The sequence below is a fragment of the Sebastes umbrosus genome, chromosome 1 (assembly GCF_015220745.1).
Source record: "Sebastes umbrosus isolate fSebUmb1 chromosome 1, fSebUmb1.pri, whole genome shotgun sequence".
NCBI lineage: Eukaryota > Metazoa > Chordata > Actinopteri > Perciformes > Sebastidae > Sebastes > Sebastes umbrosus.
This window is the reverse complement of record NC_051269.1, coordinates 39,703,698-39,723,766: the sequence shown is the minus strand read 5'-3', so window position 1 is coordinate 39,723,766 and position 20,069 is coordinate 39,703,698. Positions and strand designations below refer to the sequence as shown.

The window sequence follows — 20,069 nt, the reverse complement described above, 5'->3', positions numbered from 1 at the left end:
TGTGTGTGTATGTGTGTGTCTGGCTGCTAACAAGCTCTCCGTCCTGTCCTCCTTCTTGCATCTGAAGCGATGTGTGGCTCGGTACTCACTCTGGAGCGGGATTCCCTTTGGCTTCACACGTCATGGGGAAGCTCTCGTCGAACGGGAAGGCGATGAGAGAGCTGGGCGACTGCTCTGTGATGGTGGGCAGCTGCTCAACTGGGCAACAAACAAACAAGCATGGAAACGTGTGAGACACAACTCAGGCCTCGATACAGAGCTCTATTCAGAAGAATCAGAGTTAATGTGATACTACGGCAGTGGTTCCCAACCTTATTGGCTTGTGACCCCTTGAAACAAAGCAATGTCTACTTGGGACCCCTCACTGCAGGTTACATGGTCTTTCTGAGGAATTAACTTTTACTTTTTAGATTGTCTAATTTTAAGAAGCTTGAACTAGTAAAATAGTCCAGTATTTCATTTGAAAAAAGCAAAAATGAGAGAAAAGTCAGAAAAATAACTAACTTTTTCTTTCTTTCTTATCCCTCTAATCATCTTGTGACCACTCAGATTCTTTTTGGGGCCCATTCGGGGGTCTTTCCTGGCTCAGAATGGGCATTTTGGTGTGACTATGCATGACAGTAAGCATGATCGGTCCACGTACAGTAAAGGCAATGAATCTGTGTTACCTTATTTGACAGAAATCTATGCGTTTCCCTGTTATTTATGACCATTTGATAAACAAAAATGTCTTATGATGGAGTAAATTAAACCATAATCTCTATAAACAGATTCTTCATTCATATCAGCAACTGGACAATATTTTGTATTGACCAATCACGTTCGAGCAGGCTTTGGTTGAATGCAGGTAAACAGTCCGTGTGGAGAACAAAAAAGGCGGAACGCATTGGCAGAAATGCAGTCTCAGAACACATCGGCTATCGTCTGATGATGATTTAGCTTTTTATTGGTTAAAAATAAGCTTGTAAACTGAAACAAACTCATGAAACAATCCCGTCGTACACGTCGTCTCTAAACTCCAACTTTAGTCTTGCTCTCAAGTTGCTAATCGAACTGTAAACAATGAGCTGGTCGAAAGGAAAGTCTTGGCCCGGATATCCACTGGCTACACCAGACCCAAGAAATATAACCCCATGCCCCCGTCATCAGACCGATAGCCGATCTGTGTTGAGATTGATGAGACCCCAATTAACAAACCTGGTTAAAACTAGTATCACGACTCACAGTTGTATACCTCTGCCAACCAGTCAAGTTGCAGTTTACATCCATGTCTGTGCAAAATGTGATCATTTTATTCTATTAGACATTTGGGTGAAATTGTCAAAATTAGCATATGAATTCTTGAGTTATGGCCAAAAACGTGTTGACCTTGACCATTGACCTTTGACCACCGAAATGTAATCTGCTCATCCTGCAGTCCAAGTGGACATTGGTGCCAAATTCCCTCCAGGCGTTCCTGGGATATCGTGCTCACGAGAATGGTCTGGCCGTGAGGTCACTGCGATCTTGACCTTCAACCAGCAAAATCGATTCAGTTCATCCTTCAGTCCAGCTGGATATTTGTGCCAAATTTGACGAAATTCCCTCTAGGCGTTCCTGAGATTCCTGAGATGAGTTCAGGAGAATGGTCTGGACGGATGGACGGACAACTCAAAAACATAACGCTTCCGGCCACGGCTGTCACCGGCGCGGAGGCATAAAAATAATTTTATAATACAACATTGGAAGATGGGAAGGGGGGAGGGGGCGAGTTTGAGGAAGGGGTGTTTGGTTGATAGAGGGGAGGCAGGTCACATTTCAACCTCCTTTGCTGGTGGACGACAAACCAACGTTAAAGGTGCATGCTGCCACCTACTGTTCAGCTAAGTACATGGAGATGCTGGAGAAGCCTGACTCTGGACGGTAAAACTTAGATTAAATACTATCGTTAAAACCACCGGGAGAGTCCGGTACAGCCCGACTCTGGACAGTAAAAATTATCCCATTAGCGCTAGCTTCCCAGTGGAGCGTTCAGGCCCACTCAAACCAGTGCATATTATCTGGTTTATCCAGCGCCAGACGCATGTGTAAAATAAAGCGACTGTGGATGAGAGGGGAGTTGACTGCCGGAAGTCAAAGACGTTGTGTTGAAGTTTATGTTCTGCTTGTTCAACCATTGTTTCATAAATTGCTATCAAACACATTTGAATTGTTATTTTTTATTCCCAGTTCTTATCATTTTGGCGTTGGCTAAAACCCTCTTTGGGGGGGCGCCAAAAATTCCTCTATGCAGGAAAATCCTGAGGTTGGGAACCACTGTACTATGATGTTTATGATTATTTTGTCTATAGAGTTGATGGTTTTCCATTTAAAAGTCATTTTGTTAGATTGGTTTTATTTTGGAACAAAACTCTCATTTGGTCTCGTATGATATTGTGATGGCAGAGTTCTGACATGTGCTATGCATAGAACAAACACAACACAACGAGTATTAATGGTACTAAGTGACTAAGTGTAAAGGAAAAATGAGGACATGCCATGAGTCCTACAAGCTAAACACCAGTATTATAGAGTCATGACTGATGACACATGAGATTCAGACCCAACACATATGGCTGTGAGTAAAGCTGCCGCTGCGCTCAACAGCGAGCCAAGGAGATTAACATGAGAGAGCAGAGGATGTCACTAATACCAGCTACGTTATGGCAGACTGAACTTACTGTTTATATGACCTAAAACTACAAAATCCACGGCAGCAGGGGGGGAAATAAACAAAACAAAACCAGTCAGCAGTTGGGGAATTATCTCTTCATGTCACAAGCATTCTCTACATAAACCCTTTTAAACACACACATGAGTAATGCAAAACAGACGACTGAATTAACACGATATTCTGACATCAGTGAGCCCAGAAAACCTGTTTGAACTCTTCTTTATCGCGCCCTTAAGAGATATTTGTGAATAATTTAGAGGGAGAGGTTTGATATGCGTTTCCAAGGAAACTGGGATACATGCAGATCTGACACAAAAGAAACAAAAAACCTGATTCAAACAAGATAATAGCTGTAAATATATTCCATTCACAGAACGCTTGATGATTGTAACAGTTCTCTATAGTGTGATATATCTGCCTCTAAATTATTCAATACCTTTTTTTTTCTGATAAAAGCACTTGAAGATGAACAACGGACAAATTCTCTGTAGATGAGCATTAACAATTGTAAGACTCCTTTTACATGACCTGTCCTTGTTTACATCCTCTGCTGCGTCTTCTGGCTTCATGAAGCTTTTAATGTGTGTTTAATAAGTAAGTGTCTGTTATGGAGAAATTCAGCCTGAATTCATACTGAACTGTTAGACTGTAAAACGGTGATTTAGTTGGTAATCTTTTATCATTAACCTTATATAAATATACAAGATATCAATTTTCAGAGTCATTTCAGAACTAATATGAGGCCGTCTGACATGAGGTCTTGAATGTACTGTCAATCGTTCACTAAATAAATCAAATTTAGTATCTAAACAAATGCGATCAGCATATTAGCAGTCTTCCCAGCATGCATTGTTTGAGGGTTTAAACTGCAGACTGTATAAAAGAAGTGAACGTAGTCACTGTGACATCACCCATTGGTTTGTGGACTGACATTTTGAGGCCTCGAGTTTGGTATTTTGGCCGTCGCCTTCTTGTTTTTTTGCAACCAGAAGTGACACGAGAGGGTGGAGCTAAGTACAACCGAACCCTGAATAACACATTCTTAGGTGACCAAAGTGATACAATTAACTTTCATGAACTGAAAACACACTGTGAAAAAGTTAAAGTTCTAAGACGAAAAAACGGACAACTCCCAGATGGGACAACGCCGTGGTAGCAACCTGTCAATCAAAAGGTAGTCACGCCCTAAAGCATCCCCTGCTTTATGGTCTATTTGACTCTAAATGGGACCATAATTTACTAAATGAACATCATGCTGTATTGAAGAAGACTTGAAACTAGTGATTGAGACCATAAACTCATGTTTACAATGTTTACTGAGGTAATAAATCAAGAGAGAAGTAGGCTCATTTTCTCATAGACTTCTATACAATCAGACTTCTTTTAGCAACCAGAGGAGTCGCCCCCTGCTGGCTGTTAGAAAGAATGCAAGATTAAGGCACTTCAGAATTGGCTTCACTTTTCAAAACTAGAAGTTGCTGCTTGATTAAAACTCTCCAAAAAAAACTTAAAGGAGACATATCATGCTCATCTTCAGGTTCATACTTGTATTATTGGGTTTCTACGAGAACATGTTTACACGCTTTAATGTTCAAACAACACATTATTTTTCTCATACTGGCTGTCTGAATATACCTGTATTTACCCTCTATCAGAAACGCTCCGTTTTAGCGCATTTCAACGGAATGGCAACGGAATTGCGTTGCTAGGAAACAGCTTGGGTCCATGTTTACTTCCTGTCAGCTGATTTCATTCACATATACTGAAAGAGGAAATAAACTGGGACACATTTAGAATGTTTACGTTTAAAAACTGTGAAATTGTCTAAATATCGTAGATTTGTGACATCAAAATTGTACAGAGATCCTGAAGGTTTGTTTCGAACGCACAGTTTCTGAATACGAGCTGTGTGTATTTCTCTGTGGATACAGCGTTTTGATACTTTCACAGTATTTATATATCACTTAAACCTGCTTTATAATATAAAAGATGTGAAAATCTCACTTAATACAATATGGGACCTTTAAGATATGTTAATTAATTGAACTTGTTTTTTCAAATTATTCAAGTTTAGTTCAGTCAACTCACATTTTGAAAGCAGCGAAGGAACACTTAAGTCGCACTAGTTTATAATGTTTTACAGCGTTCAAGCAATGATTTAAATGGTCAGTTCCCCCACAAACCTCTAAAGGTATCTCCCCATCAATCCAGATCATTTTTAGCTTCATTTACGAAGATTTTGAGATATCTTTCTCTGGGATTTTTGCAACATGTGGTGCTAACAGCATTCCAAATTTACATTTAAAAACTCAACAGCAAAGTTGTCTTTCCAGAAACAATGCCCTTGTTTTTCTGGATATTCATCAAAATGATGTATTTTCTTTTCCAATAGAGACTATTTCTTTGATAGAAAGTAGTCGGTATGACAACTTGTTATTTGAGTGAACTGCTCTTTGAAGTCATTGAAGCAGATGTGTACCCTCCTGCATAGTATAAGTCAGCACTCACCTTCCAGAGGGATGTCAATGGCTGTAGTCGTATGAAAGGCACAAATACAGGCGATCAAGCCCAGCACGGCGACCAGTCCCGGGCTCCTCTGCAACCTCATGGTTTTTTTCTCCTTAAGTCTCGGACGTCTTCAAGAAACGAGTGCTGTCTCCCGCTCGGTCCTCAGTTCATCTCTCTGGCGCGCTGGAGATGCGGTACCTGTGAAAGAAGCACAGACGGAGAAGGCCCCATGAATCCACCCACGCGCTGGCAGACGGGAAAGGCAAACCCCAAACACAACAAATCCCCCGTGACCGGGAGCCCGACTGCTCTCTGCTCAGCCAGGCATAACCAGGCACACCGCACATTTCCATTTGCATCAACAGGGACTCTCGCTCTGCGCTAGTTCAAATTTTTGCTGTGACAAAGAAATATTCACATTAAAGCTTCCTATCGTCCCCTTTCCCCCCTCTTGGGACTCAGCTTGTTTTGTGGTTTGATGTCTGTGGAAGTGTGTAGCAGGAAGTGTATTTTTCACGCGACAATGGAAATAAATAAATAAACAAATGAAGGGAGCCTGTGGATTTATTAATGCATGGCAGATGTTCAGCATTAGTGGCAGAAACCGAGCCAAGATTGAAATCAAAATTACCATCAAAGTCAAGATACCATTGAGCCGATTTAATCGCGGTGCTGTTTTCATCTGTGCCTGCATGTTTCTGATAACAATGACTCAAAGAGATTAACAATGCAGCTACACGTTTACCTATTATTGCAGCAAATGTTGCTGCCTGAGGGGTGCGAGGCATAAATAGCATATACGTAGTTAACAGTCAGAGAGAGTAAGCTGTCTGCGCTCACACACTGACAGGCTGCAGAGTACAGAGCACTGGATCATTTTCCAGCTAACAGACCAGAGTCTGGACCATAATGAGCACATGATCAGTCCAGAGTGCACAACTTGGAGGACGGAAAAGAGGGATGAATGGGAATTTTAGTGTCTGTAGCAGTGTGCTCTCCAGTCTGGGGTGACGGTTCATTAGTCTTCCTCGTGTTGGCTGGGAACCAGCTCGGTCGGGTCACGCTGGAGTAATTAGCTCAACAGCTAACAAACACAGCGATAAGAAACAGAGAAATAATAGTAAAAGAGTTTTAGAGAAATTCTACAGGGAGTTCTGCTGGCGTTCATGTAAAACAGGACACGCAAGGAGCATCACACTGATAAAGTCCAGCATTGCAATTAATGTATTAGTGTTGAAAGGGCATCGAGGCGTGTGTGCTGTTAATGTAACACACTTACCCGTTAAGAGGGTTTTTTACAACCCCCGATCGGTTCAGAAGTCCATCCTGGCCGCACTGATTTCAAATCCTAAATATTAAACGTTCAATATTTAGATCGGATATCCTGTTGTATGTGTGGGGAACCCCGAGTACAGCCGATGACGCAGTCACGTGGGAAAGGACGATAGCCAATAGAGAACCAAGCTGACTGAAGCAGAAGGAAAACCTCCGCCGTCATGTCGGCCGCGGTTAATGCATGAGCTAATGCAAAGCTAAAGCAATGGACCTCAGAAATGGAGGACCAACTTGTTGATTTGTGGCAACACAAGTGTTTATTTAACATGTCTCCATGACTTCATCCATTAGTTTTCTTTTTGCTTCCTGAATTTTCAGTACAAAGTAGCGGAAAAACTAACATCGCTAATTCTTCCTGCCCGTCGTCCACCATGTTTGTTTACACTGAAGTCACGTTTGATGGCGAGAGATTTTGATGATTTCAGTTTTTTTTTAGTCGGGATTCTTGTTGTTAATGAATGGAATCTGTTAGTTGGTCAAATCACCACAAACTATAAGAACAAAACTGTTAAATTCGTTATGTGTGGGGTCTCTCACATTTTCAAAAACTGTTAAGATTTAAAAAACATCTTTTAGTGTGGGCCGGCCTTTAAGTAGTAGTCACCAGGACATGAGCTGTACAGTAACTAGTGTGTGCTCAACCAGCTGTGCGATGTCAACAAAAGAGCTCGCTGTTCACAATAGTGCTTGAATCCAAACGTTGGCTTCTCTTCTTACTGCCTTCACAAATTCAATAGGAAACACTGAGGTCAAACTCCCGTTCAACGGATGTAATTAAATAATTGACCAAAGAACAAAAGAGTCGATTTCATTCATTCGGTGCAGATCCGTTTTACAGACCAACGTGCACTCTGAACTTTTCAACCATGCCTCATGTTAATGGTATTAACTCTGTCTGTGACTCAATACTGGCCTCCTGAACCATTGTGACCCCTGCCCCACCCACCTACAGCGTCAGGCTCCAGACTTTTGAGTGTGCTATACGTTATATATATCCACCCCACTCAATCACAATTCAGGCCTATTGACTTTATATCCAACTGAAGATTTGGTGTCTCAGAGTTATAAGTCATCCAGAAAATAAATGCCTTAGGCTCTCCATTGTTTCAGTGTTTCCCAGACATGGTGATTTATGTTGCTAACACACGGATTAAAATCAAAAAGGTAAGGGCTTTGGGCTAATTGGCTCGTGCTTTGTTGGTAAGATTGGCCTGGTTAAGAGGAGAGGAGAGGGAGGGGAGTTACAATCCCCACAAGAAAATGTTTTCTCATTGTCCTTTTGTGCTGGCCAAAAATCCTTTACCAACCCAACACCACCTCCGATGGATTACATTGTTCAAACTGTGCTTGAGAATTTGCCTCCTGATTTAATTTGTTCTCTCCTCGTTAAACATTTATTGAGAACCAGCTCGGCCATCTGGTTCGAGGGAGGTCCGCTCTTGGGGTTTAGCTGCTGCGAGTGCTGATGTCTACATTCACAGGTGCCCGTTGGACCTATACTATATGATGCACACGAGAGGGGCCCCCTCAAGTTCCCCTGATTTACAGACGGCAGGCTGTTCTTAATCCCCGCCCCCTTCAGCAGCGATCTCACCAGGCTGAGATTGATGAAGCTGGCAGGAGGTTAAAAGCTGCTCACTGTGGGAAGGCCAATACGAACCCTAACCTTACTTAGCCACGGCTCAGAGGGGGACAGAAGCTGTGTGGTGGAGGGGGCACACAGAGGGAACTGAAGACATGTGGGCCAAGGGAAATCTGCCGCCGTACTTTAAAGCTCTGTCTGAGTGACAGATGTAGAGCGCTCTCCGACAAAACTTCCCCCTTGTCAACAACAACACCAAATCACTTTCGAATGTAGAGCAATTTGGAACAAAGGCGTTGTAACCTAATTTTTCTCATCATCATTAAAGCCTTCTCCACAATAAAAAACAACCCAGCCTGTTTTCGAAAAACGTTCAACTTTCAAAATCCTGTCATGAGCTACATGAAGAGTTAATAGCTTCATAAAACCTCTGTACACCCACACAGGTGTTTTCAGTTATTCTGGCTGATTAGACCTCTGCTCAGGTTGAAGGTGGCCGGAGCTGTGATGGGAATATATTGGGTCACAAATCTTCATCTACCAATAAGAATAATAAAGGTGTAATTTATCGCGCACAGACAGGTTCAGTAAAGCTAAAGCCGGGCACACGCTACACCAGAATCAAGACGATTTGGGGCTCTATTCCCCCCTCCCGACAATCGTCAGCAAAGCCTCAAATCTTTTGATGGTTCTAAAGATTATCTTTCCAGAAGGAAGGACAACCACCGTCGTCATGGCGGCTGCGTCTAATGCCTGTCCTAATGCAAAACGTGAAGCATAAAGTAGTAGTAAGATGGAGCTCAGAAATGGAGGACCAACTTGTTGATTTGACAACACAAGTGTTTATTTAACGTGTCTCTGTGACTTCATCCATCCTTCATGAATTGTCATTACAAAGTAGTGCAAAAACTAAAAGCACTTATTCTTCCTGCCCATCGTCCGCCACGTTTGTTTACACTTAGATTTTAGTTTTTTTCCAGTCAGGACTCTTGTTGTTCATGAATGAATCTGTTGTGTGTGCTGTGCTGTTTGGTTAAATCGTTGCTCTCCACACACTATAGGAACAAAACTGTTACATTATACATAACATGTCGTTATGTGTGGGCCTTAACAGGAGACTCAAGAAGATGTCACTCAATTAGTTTCTGCAGTACATGCCTACACAGCCCTGAGCAGAAGTCTAATCAGCCAGATTAACTGAAAACACCTGTGTGGGTGTTGAGAGGCTTTAAAGCTGGATGGCATGGTAAAAAGAAAAAAATGATCATTATCATTTTCTTCATAGCAGCTAATGATATATAAAGTTAAAGATTATCTTCATCTTGTCAGTCTAAATCTTTAAATCCCGCAGTGTGAAATGTTTACAGCCAGGAAGCTTGTATCTTAGGTCAGTTTTGTATCAGTTCAAATCCCTCATTTCCCACAACATCTATCCATGCCATGCCGTTACAGTAAAAACATGCGTTATGTATCCGTTAATGAGATGTAATGTTTCAGTTTGTTGCGTGGGTGTAGTTCCCCGGGATGGGTCTATATTGCTGGTGTTTGAGAGTGTGGGCGCTGTGTCTCTGCATGCTTTATTGGCTGGTGATGCTTCAGGAGATAATGTAGTTTGTGGTATTGGTTCCCGTCTTAGCTAACAGTATACAGTACATCACCTATCTGATTCTGTTTCAGGTCAGACTTTTTGCAGCCAAGCCCCATTAGGAAGGTCGAATTCCAATCCGGCCCCTACATCCTCCCACTCCGTCACATAGTTCCCACTCACATCATAATTAGGCACCCTTCTTTAAGGTGTAGGGTATAAATACAGCAGCAAGCTTTGGGACGAACTTCCCTTTCTCCAGCAAGTATACTATAAATAAATATCAGAATTAGAAATACTTTATTGACCCTCAGGGGGTAAATTGAGTTATCAGTACATTATCACAGTCTGGCTCCATGTCCAGATGCCCTCAGACGTTTTGTAGACTGGACAACTGGAGTTTGTTTTTTCCTGTGTTTTGGGTTTTCTGTGCTGTCTTTTTCCTCCTGTGTTCCTGTACTACCTTTCCCATCTACACACCTCCTCTGAATCAGCCTCGTTAGGTCTTCCGAACCAATCAGCTCCTCTCCTGTTCCCAGTGTTTGTCCCCTGCCAACAGGCCTTTCTCACAGCAGACATTTTGACTTGTCATCACAGGGAAAGCACAGGTGTTACTAATAACACTAGTGCTACAGTGAGAGACAATATCAGGAACCTGAAATCAAAGCAACTAAATGGGATTCATTAATATTATCATTTACATCTGTTTGTCCTGCTGGGACAAGTCAAAATGTCTTGTGTGAAAAAGGCCGATCAGCTCCCCGTCCGTTCTCCTTCTAATCACCTCATTCCCCTCACCTGAGCTTCTCCTCCCATCTCTCCACCTGCACTTCATCTTCTCATCACATTAGTTTGTATTGAAGTCCTGGTTTTCTCGTCAGTCTTTGTTGGATCCTTGATGTTGTTATAAAATGTTCAGTTCTGCTTTGCCTGCACTGAACCTTGAATTCAAATTATTTCTCCAAGTTGCAGCGTTTGGGTCCACCTGCTCCACTCTTCATGAAAAACAGTTCTTTATATTTAGGAGCTGTTGGTGTCTGTGATGAGTTTCCTCAGAAGAAGCACTCATCTCACTGACTTTTGATACCGAAACAACAGTATGTGGTGTGTTTAGCTGACGAGGAAGTGGGTTTTCAGTTCCTTAAAAAATGAGTTGGTCAGAAATAGCTTTGTCTCGAGTGATAGGATGTTAGTTCGTTGTGAAGAACATGACATTTCTAATTGTCTAATCAAGAAAATGCTCTACGACGACCAGTGTTTATATTGTTTATAGCCCAGTCCTACTCCACTTCTTGTTGGTCTATCATCTTTCCTCAAACTATAGTACACTGCAGTGGTTCCCAACCTGGGGTCCAGACCTTAGGGGGGATGCCAACGATCCCAGTGGGTGCGCCAGGATTTGTCTGCTCTGAGGTTGTCAAAATTAGATTTGCTCATGTAAAATCATATTAACACACTTACTGGATAATTTATACACATGCCCGTATATAAAACTACTTAAAAAGATATATATTTTTTGCTACTTAGTAGGAAAATCTAATGAAATATTCTGCTGCAATCTGTATTTGTTGGCGTTTAGCCTTTCAAAAACATTTTCACTACGGTCAAAAAAAGGATTAGCTCTCCCGTGTGACGCACACAAAGGGAGGCCCGCACCTGTATCAACGGGGCAGTCTAGCAGCAATCTAACAGCACCATAAATTACATTTATTTAACCACAATAACAAAAACAATCTATTTCAGCTCTAACGGTATTATAGTAAATAATTAAGTCGTTTCAAAAAATAAGATCATATTAAGTATGTGCATTCGTTTGCCGCAGTGGTTCCCAAACTCTTTCTGCTGGGCCCCCCTTTAGTAGATACAAATTATTTTCAAGCCCCTACCATGCATCATTAAAGGGGCCTCGCCGCTCCAAGGAAAACAGGTTGAGAACCACTGTTATACTGTATCCCTGAGCACTGTGCAGCCTTCACTGACTTTGGCACACTTCTACGGTACAATTGGCGAGCTCTGTCTGTTTCTTTACTTATATGGTTCGGCCATCTGGTCTAGCATTACGCCTTAACTCTGACCAATAAACGCATATACAAATCCATAAAAATGATCACACACTGTAAGGATCACATGAGTAAGATTTCAAGGGAAAAAGTGCCACAACAACAAGCTGTTTCCTCGAGCATTCTCCACACTTGTGGATGTGTTGTTTAGTGACGGGGCGGGGTCCAAGCGCAGCCATTCAAAGTTCACTACAGTAGGCTCTTGAGCTGGCACCATCTGCTTCTTCCTCACACAAAGACAACAGGCAGAGGAGTGTGGGCCTACAGTAGTTTAATGTGCAAGCCTGTAATAGGATTAAGCAGATCCTCGTCTTGTCAGGCTGGATTAAAATATCCTCTTCGTTAAAGACCTGAGACGGGGAAAGACAGCGGCTCCACACTCCCCTCTCACACTCCTGATAATGCCTCCACACTGATTCCCATTTGATCATTCAAGAACAATTAAAACAAAGGCCGAGCTGATTAACACTAAGCGCCGATTGACTCGCGCTGCTTTAATGAGTGTCGTTTCTTCGGTCGTCGTTTTGTTCTTTTCGTCCGATCAATAGCTCATTTAGCTTGCAGATCTGACGCCATGTCTGGCTCTCAAAGCTTCTATCAGTGGCAGAACTTTTTTTTTTCTTTTAATGTAGAAATTAATTTCCCTCTTTGTTCAGAGATTTAGTTTTCCCCACTTGCTCTTCAGAATTTGAATTGTATCCTGACCTTTGGCAATGATTCCCACAATCAGCGTTGTGCTTGGCCATGCGATTCATCTATTATTAAAATATCAGAAAAAAAAACAGAAACAAGAAGCTAAATGAGATTAGGAAGTGGGAGCAATATTAGATAATATGCTTGTCTAATTGAGATTTGGCTCGATTTTATTGCAATTCAGAAAGCATGGCAGTTCAATTATCACTGCATTAATATTTCAGGGGTCTGTGGCTTTAGCAGGATGAGGGGACTGGAGACTAGAGCTGGGCGGAGGGGTGACAGGAGGAGGATGGAGGAATGAGGCTCAGTTGGAGAAAGATATTGCAGCTGCACTGATGAACTGTGGGCTTTGTGACCCCGGTGTTCTATATGAACAAATAACAAACGACCCTACATGAACCCTCCTCACCAGAGGGAGAGTGGGGATACACCACGTATAACCTGCAGTGTGACCCTTCAGAGCCTTGTGTTACTACATACAGTACTACAGCAGGATGATCATGAACAAGTGGATGTATAATGTAGTTCACTTGAGAGAACAAACAACCCGGAGAGGTTTCCAGCCACTAGAGGATTCCATCTTGTCTGTAATGTGGCATTTTTTATAAAAAGCTTTTCATTTTTTCATGAACAAAGAGCATGAAGGCTCCCCCGCGACTAATTAGCTGCTCTTTTGTGTGTCTGAAAGCTGTTTTGTCTCCGTAAAATATGAAGTTGTGCTCAGAATAATCAGGCGGAACAGCAGTGAAACTGTACTGAATAAAACCAACAGCAGCATCTCCATATAGAAGCTAACCATTACTTCAACCCATTCCCAAAACGTCACATATGGACGATTGGTCAGGACCCCTTGGCGTCACTTAGGTTCAGGCAACAAAACTACTGTGGTTTGAGTTAAAATAAGTATGTTTGTTACATAACTTCAGTTAGATATGCAAGTTAAGTACATTACATGTGTGACATGACATAAGTTAAGTTATGTACGTATGTTATCTTACGTCCATAACTTAAAATAAGTCAATTTCGAGTTTTGGTTTCACATGGGACTCGAACAGCGGTCTCCTTAGTGAAAGCAACTCAGTCTCACAGGAAGGTGTATACATATCATGACATTACACGAACATCACACGTGTCATGAATACGCATTTTAGCGCTTTCGCGTGTCATTTGTACTCCGCTTTTTGCATGTCTTTGAACGTCAAAAATGTCCGCAGTTATGTTCAGGCAAGAAAAACACATAGTTATGGTAAGGGAAACGTCATGGTTGGGCTTAAAATAAGTAAGTAAACTAAGTAAAACACGTACGGAAACAACTACGGAAAACCTGTCACAAACGTCAACAAAAAACACGTGACTAACGTTACTAACGTAACTTGCAAACCAATAAACTGGTCAACAATGATCTCAAACACGGATCTCCTGGTTAAAAGTCCGATAGTAGTGTTGGATACATCCACCTCGAAGTGGTCTTTCTCGCTTTGTATACTATACATCAGTAACTCTTACAGTAGATGCAGATGCGTTTACAGTGCAGTCAGTACAGGATACATGGCGTACAAATGACACGCAGAAATCAAGAAGGAAATCAAGAGGCGTACTTATTGCACGCTAAACACCTTGCGCATTATCGTAGCATTTATATGCCTTTTCGTGCGAACGGGCTGGTGAAAGTCATGAATGGATGACCGGAGCAGTTGCTCTGAGTGTCTAATATTGCAGCCGATGGGTTTACACTGGGGTTAGTTGAAAGCCTGGTGCGTCTCATTCAGACTCTAAAGGGTGTCTTTTGCGTCAGTGTCAGACACCGAGGGGTGTGACTAGGGTTGGGTGATATAAAATACTCTATACCGTGTAATGGTAGAAATGTGTCCACCAGCAGAGATTTGGCAATACTGTTTCTACCGTGGTAGCAATTCTCTCGATCTCACGAAACCAGCTACCTTATGAGGTAATGTGATTTGGCTCAAGCCCCCCCCTGTGACCCTGAATATGATAAGCGGTTCCAGATAATGGATGGATGGATGAGAAGAATAAAGTTGTAAATACGGAGCAGGAAGAGGCATCCCAACCATCCCAAGATGAGGAAGAACTCTGATTGCCAGACATTTGCACACTGTGGTTTATTTTGATAGTGTTTCGTCAGCTTTTTGAAATGAAAGATGAGCAAATTCTGCAGGAAATAAAAAAAATCATATTTTCTTTTGGTATACTCTAAATGTGTGATTTTTATATTGTACTGACTGAAGTCAGGCTGGTATTTATTTGTACCTGTTAACCTTACATTATTGTTTTTCAGGAACCTTAAAGCTTCCATTTTAAAAGAATTTTAATTTTACTGTTATAAAAATAAATAAAAGAAGAACATAATCAAATGGGATTAACCAAGATATGGTTACTTATTTCAAACAAATTCTCAATTGAATTTACACAACGATTACTGTACTGTGATATATACCGTTACAGTGATATAAACTGACATACTGTATACCGTGATAGAAGACTTTGGCCATATGGCCCACCCGTAGGCATGACAAAGTTGGTATTTGACGACCTGGGAATGAGATGGGCTGATTATTTTTGTTACGGATTATGACTTTTAATTCTAGTCTTTTGCATAATTTATACACTGAATGAAAACTGATGTGATTAAACTGATCACCAGAGCACATCACATGACATGATAATAAATCACACAGAGTGTATGTGCTACTGTACAGTACGTGTATGTAGGCTAAAACTGCATCCCAGATGCAGTCAGAGTCCTCACTTTGAACCTGTTAATATGTTTAAAGCAAAAGAAAAGGTTTGGGAGAGTGCACTGCACCTGTGTGCATCACAGCTTACAGCTTTTTCTCATTTTCCCTCTGATCTGCTCTCTTTGAAGTCCCACAGGAGTGCCCCCTTGCCCAGGACAATAATCACATTAGTGTGTGATCCTCGCTGAGTAGCCGGCACAGAGATGAATTCACCAGTTGGACTGCAGGGACTGGAATATTATTTTGTGTGAGCTAACACAGCGTGCTCCACTCCACATTCATTCACTTCGTCTGACTGATGCTGGCAATTTCCCCAGACGAAACTGTGCCACAGCGAGACATGATCGATGGCTTTTATATCCTAAATCCTCACCTCCATCAGACCCCGAAGGAATCTATTTCTGACAAACAACCAAGAATTCCTGATGTCCCTACAGCACACACAGAGCAGCAGCAAAAACCACATCTTTTACAGAAATACCTTCACTGCTTCATCTGTTTTTTTAATCCCTTCAGGTGTCTAATATACATGCAGTCGAAATCATAATTTCAGTTTGTGGAATGAGAGCTCCTCTGCCGACTGTAATTCAGCATTTGAATTTCCTGTTCCGTGTGGAGCCGAGCATCTGGACAGTGTCAGTGTGGGTAAGCTGTTTGACACAGCTGTCGGATACGTGGCCCAGTTCCTGTGCCTCTCCATCACTGAATCGGGTCGAGCTGAGGCTGTGTTGAGACACAGCCAAAGGAATGGGCTCAAGACCAGACGCTCAAGATTTAAGACTTTAAAATATGACGAGGCAGATTCTCACTATTTACACCGGATGCTCTACAGACGCAACAACAATAAAGCCATCATCATAAGTCAATGAATCTGTAGACTACTGAGATCATGTCATGATACCAGAACTTTAGTAGATAACAATACCAGTGAAATACCATGACTCCTGATACCCAATGTGATACCATGATTAAAAACAAACCAATAGAGCCTTTGAGCTAGAAGTTAAACAGCTCATAATGCTCTCTCTACTATCTATTTTATATTGGTGTGAAAACATCTCCTTCAAACAGCTGTATTTATTCAGGATTCTCACCAAAAACTACATTTTACAAGATTACATTTGAACACATCACGATATTATTAGAATTTTTTTGCATTGACTTGGTGCCAAAATATCGGTTCTTGTGACATCCCTATATTTTAGTGCTATTGTGCGTTACTTAAAACGGTGATATATCTGTCAATCGCAGCAATTTCAAAGCTATTGTTTACTTTAATAAATATGTAGTAATCTTTAAAAACAAGTGTCAATTATTCAAAATGATGCTTATCAAAGTCGGATCAACTGCTACCAGGTTAAAAACATATAGGCTACACTCAGTTGCCAGTTTATTAGGTACACCTGCCAAACTAATGCCGTCTAATCCAACAGTGCTGCAATAAATCCTGTATGATCATTTTTGAGGCTGTGATGCTGTTGAATTGTATTGTGTTATACAGACAGGTGTTTGTATTATTTTGTCCACCCCAATTATAGCAACAGTTCAACAGCAGCAGAAACTACAGTCTCCAAAATGACCACGCAGTTGAATCAACACGTCTCCTTCCTTTTGGAGGATGTAGTTATGTCTACCTAATAAACTGAGTGTATTTCACTCACTGTTTGATTTTAATGCACACATTTAGTTACCAAGCAACAGCTCAGACCAGACAGGAGATACAGGAAGGGGCATCATCTCTTAAGGCAGTAAACCAACAGAAGCAAGATGTTTCCAAGACCAACAACACTTCTAACTACAACAAATGAGTTTAGTTACACTTACAGATACAGTAACAATACGATGCAAAGCTATAGTAGTTCAGAAACACAACCATCAACTTATCCAACAGTCTAAATGAATGCACATTTCAAGAAAATTAACATCAATATTGTACCTTCTAGATGAAAACTAAGTTCAATGTAATAGTTTTAAACCCATAACATAAATAAGTTATCTCAATATCCTAATATCATATCCTCACACTAAGGATATTCAGTTCACAATACATGTAAATAAAACTAATTTGAGGTCTATAATGATGCACCTGGAGGTCGTCACTGTTACTGTTCAGTGCCAGTTGGATGTAAATATGCTTTGGTAAGAGGCAGAATGTGCTAAAGTGAACATGGATCTGTATTTGTTTAGAGAGTGTTCCAGAAATTATCCTGACAAACTGTGTCGTAATATTACGACTTTTTTTCTTGTAAACCTATGACTTTATTTTCATAATATTACGATTTTTTTCTCGTAAACCTATGACTTTATTCTCGTAATATTATGACTTACGAACGCAGGTTGCCGACCCCTGATCTAGATCAATGAACTGGTGTAACCAGCTGGTGTGATTATGTACTTATATATGTGTCTAATCTCACTAACCTCATTTGTTTGTTAGTTTGTTTGGTCAATATAGAGAATAATCTGATTTAATATTATAATTTAAATTGACTAAAAGAACTGTCATTTTAACATGCTTTGCATAATTCTTACAATAAGTAGCACAATTACAGCTGAATATACTCCGGATGTTACTTTTAACTTGTCCCATATTTCCCATGAAGGTCTTATGAAAGTTTCACAATTCAAGTATCACCCTACTCAGATACGTGTCAGACTTCTGAGTAAATAAGACAAGAACGTCTGGAATATTTTCATTGTTGTAAACTGTTGATTTTCTCTGTGACAGTTATTTGGAGCGTTGAAGACTTTGTTTAGTCAAAGAGCTGATTTGGCTCTGGCTTGGTTGTATGAAACTCTCTAAAAGTGACCCCTGGTTTGGGTGGTCTGATAGAAAAAAGGGACTTATAATAAAAAATAATTAATAAAAAAACAGTAAATGCAGGTTTTTTCTACTGTATGCTACGAAGCTCAGTTTTCACATTAAAGTATATTGCATTTACAAAATTCAGGAAAAAAACCTAATATTGGTATGGCAAATGAACTCACTCACAATGTGAATCATTTTGTAGAAACAGCTATCTACTAATCCACTGACTGTCTCCCGGAGTGTCTCCTGCACATGGAAAGACCCAAACATGCTTAACCCAAATCTGCTGCAACAGCTTTCCAGACGTCCCTAGATACTACGGGATACTTACAAGGTTTCACTTCATTCTCAGCTCCGGTCCCCATGAGAGGAGCAACTATCCCTTTCCAGGTAATAATATCCACAAGAAAAAAAAAGGAGTTAGGTAAAATCAGATTTGCAGAAACATGGAGAGAGCTGAGCCCGTTCTGTTCTGTGTCATACAAGCTGGAGACGGAGAGGAACAGGGCCACTGTAGTCACATATGTTGCCAAAGCCTCTCGCTTGGCAAAGGCGCTCATTAAGCCACTGACAATCATTCCCACAAAGCCTGATCTAAAGGCTATTCACCGGGTGTGTACAAAGGAGAGTGGAGGAATGCAAGTTCCATCTCGCCCCCCTTCAGTGTCATGAAAGATGTTTGCTGCACCTGAAGTTGCACTGAAAAGTGTTTATTTGCAATGATCATCTGAAGAGAGAATATGAAGTGCGTGCTAGTGGGGGGCAAAAGGGGGGGGGGGGGGGTTGCACAGATCACCTGCTGTGTGAAAATCTGCAATCTTCCTCTGTCAGCCAGTCACAATCTCCTTAATTGCTAATACCGCTGAAGATAGTCGCTCAGCATTTGTCAGATGTTGTTGGAGCACCACTCCTCTCTTCCTTGCTGTAAAAGGATACTGGATTGAAAAATCAATGCTTTTTAGTATGCGACTGGATTCAAGTGGACCTTGATTGTTCCACGCTGGTGAACAGAGACCTGACTCTGTATACATATGGACTTGAGTGGAGGCTGGGTGACGTGTCAGGGGAAAGCTCAGTGCACAGGGAGCGCTGAGACTGTCGATAAGAGCCTTCCACCAGCCCAACAAAAAAAAAAAAACGCAGTCTCTCTCCCACGACACATGAGGGGGAAGGGTCTGGATGATGTATGGTGTGGACCCTAGTCTGAGACTTGGGTTTTAACGGGGCGGGAGGGGGGGAGAAAGGCAGAAAATGAAAGGGGGGAGGAGGGTCATGGTTGAATTATGCTGATGTGGGTCGTAACCGCGGCAGAAAACCAACCAAAGGCATGGCCGTTTATACGGAGCTAGCAGCCGCAAATAACAAGGTTATTATCACTCGGGCCTCACGGATGCTGACAGTTGGGAAAATGGTGGAGGTGAGAATGTGTACATTTAATAGGACTGGACACATGTTTAGTCATTTAGCAGCTTGTTAAGGGCAAATTCAATTTAAAATGTATTTCAACCGACTACGACTAATTGAATTTAAAATACGTTGCATGCCTTTTCTGTTGTATTGAACATAAATCATCTTGATTTAAAGTGGGAGTGTATTTTTGGCATCATTGGGCAAAAGTTCCATAATAACCTTTCAGCATATGGTAATTCAAGTGTTCTGAGAGATACTTCTGCACCTCCTCATGGCTCTGTTTTCAGGCTTTATAAAATCTAGCCCGTGATGGGAGACTTTGGCCGATCACAGGTCATTTCAGAGAGAGCGTTCCTATTGGCTGTACTCCGGTCCGGTGCGGTTCCTTGCTTGGTATTTCCTCAACTGATCTCTACATGGCTGCCGGGTCACAAACTTGATGATTCTGAAAACATTTGAGGTGAGAAATAGGCATTACAGTAACAGAATATTGATTCATATTTGATCAGCGCTGCCTAGTTTGATCGTAGTTCGCGAGTGAGATGGCAGACTCCAGATCAGCTCTGACTGCTTGGTTTCCTCCGGTCTGTGAAATCTTGCAGATGCCGTTAGGAGCACCGGAGGACACAGAGGCAA

General features: G+C 41.5%; 1 protein-coding gene across 8 annotated transcripts in view; it reads right to left on the bottom strand.

Moving 5' to 3' along the window:
• The window catches only part of chl1b (cell adhesion molecule L1-like b), an 83,327-nt gene that overhangs the window by 33,222 nt on the left and 30,036 nt on the right, over window positions 1-20,069 (bottom strand). For 5 of the 8 annotated variants that reach the window (XM_037774418.1, XM_037774378.1, XM_037774361.1 and 2 more), the window contains 3 exons: window positions 5,201-5,398; window positions 2,700-2,717; window positions 90-198 (listed from right to left, as the gene is read on the bottom strand). In XM_037774418.1, the coding sequence (XP_037630346.1) occupies window positions 90-198; window positions 2,700-2,717; window positions 5,201-5,300 (227 nt within the window). In that variant the 5' untranslated portion in view covers window positions 5,301-5,398. Of the gene's footprint in view, window positions 1-89; window positions 199-2,699; window positions 2,718-5,200; window positions 5,399-18,354; window positions 18,578-20,069 lie in introns of those variants that run through there. The other 3 variants (XM_037774387.1, XM_037774403.1, XM_037774370.1) reach the window with 2 other exon arrangements.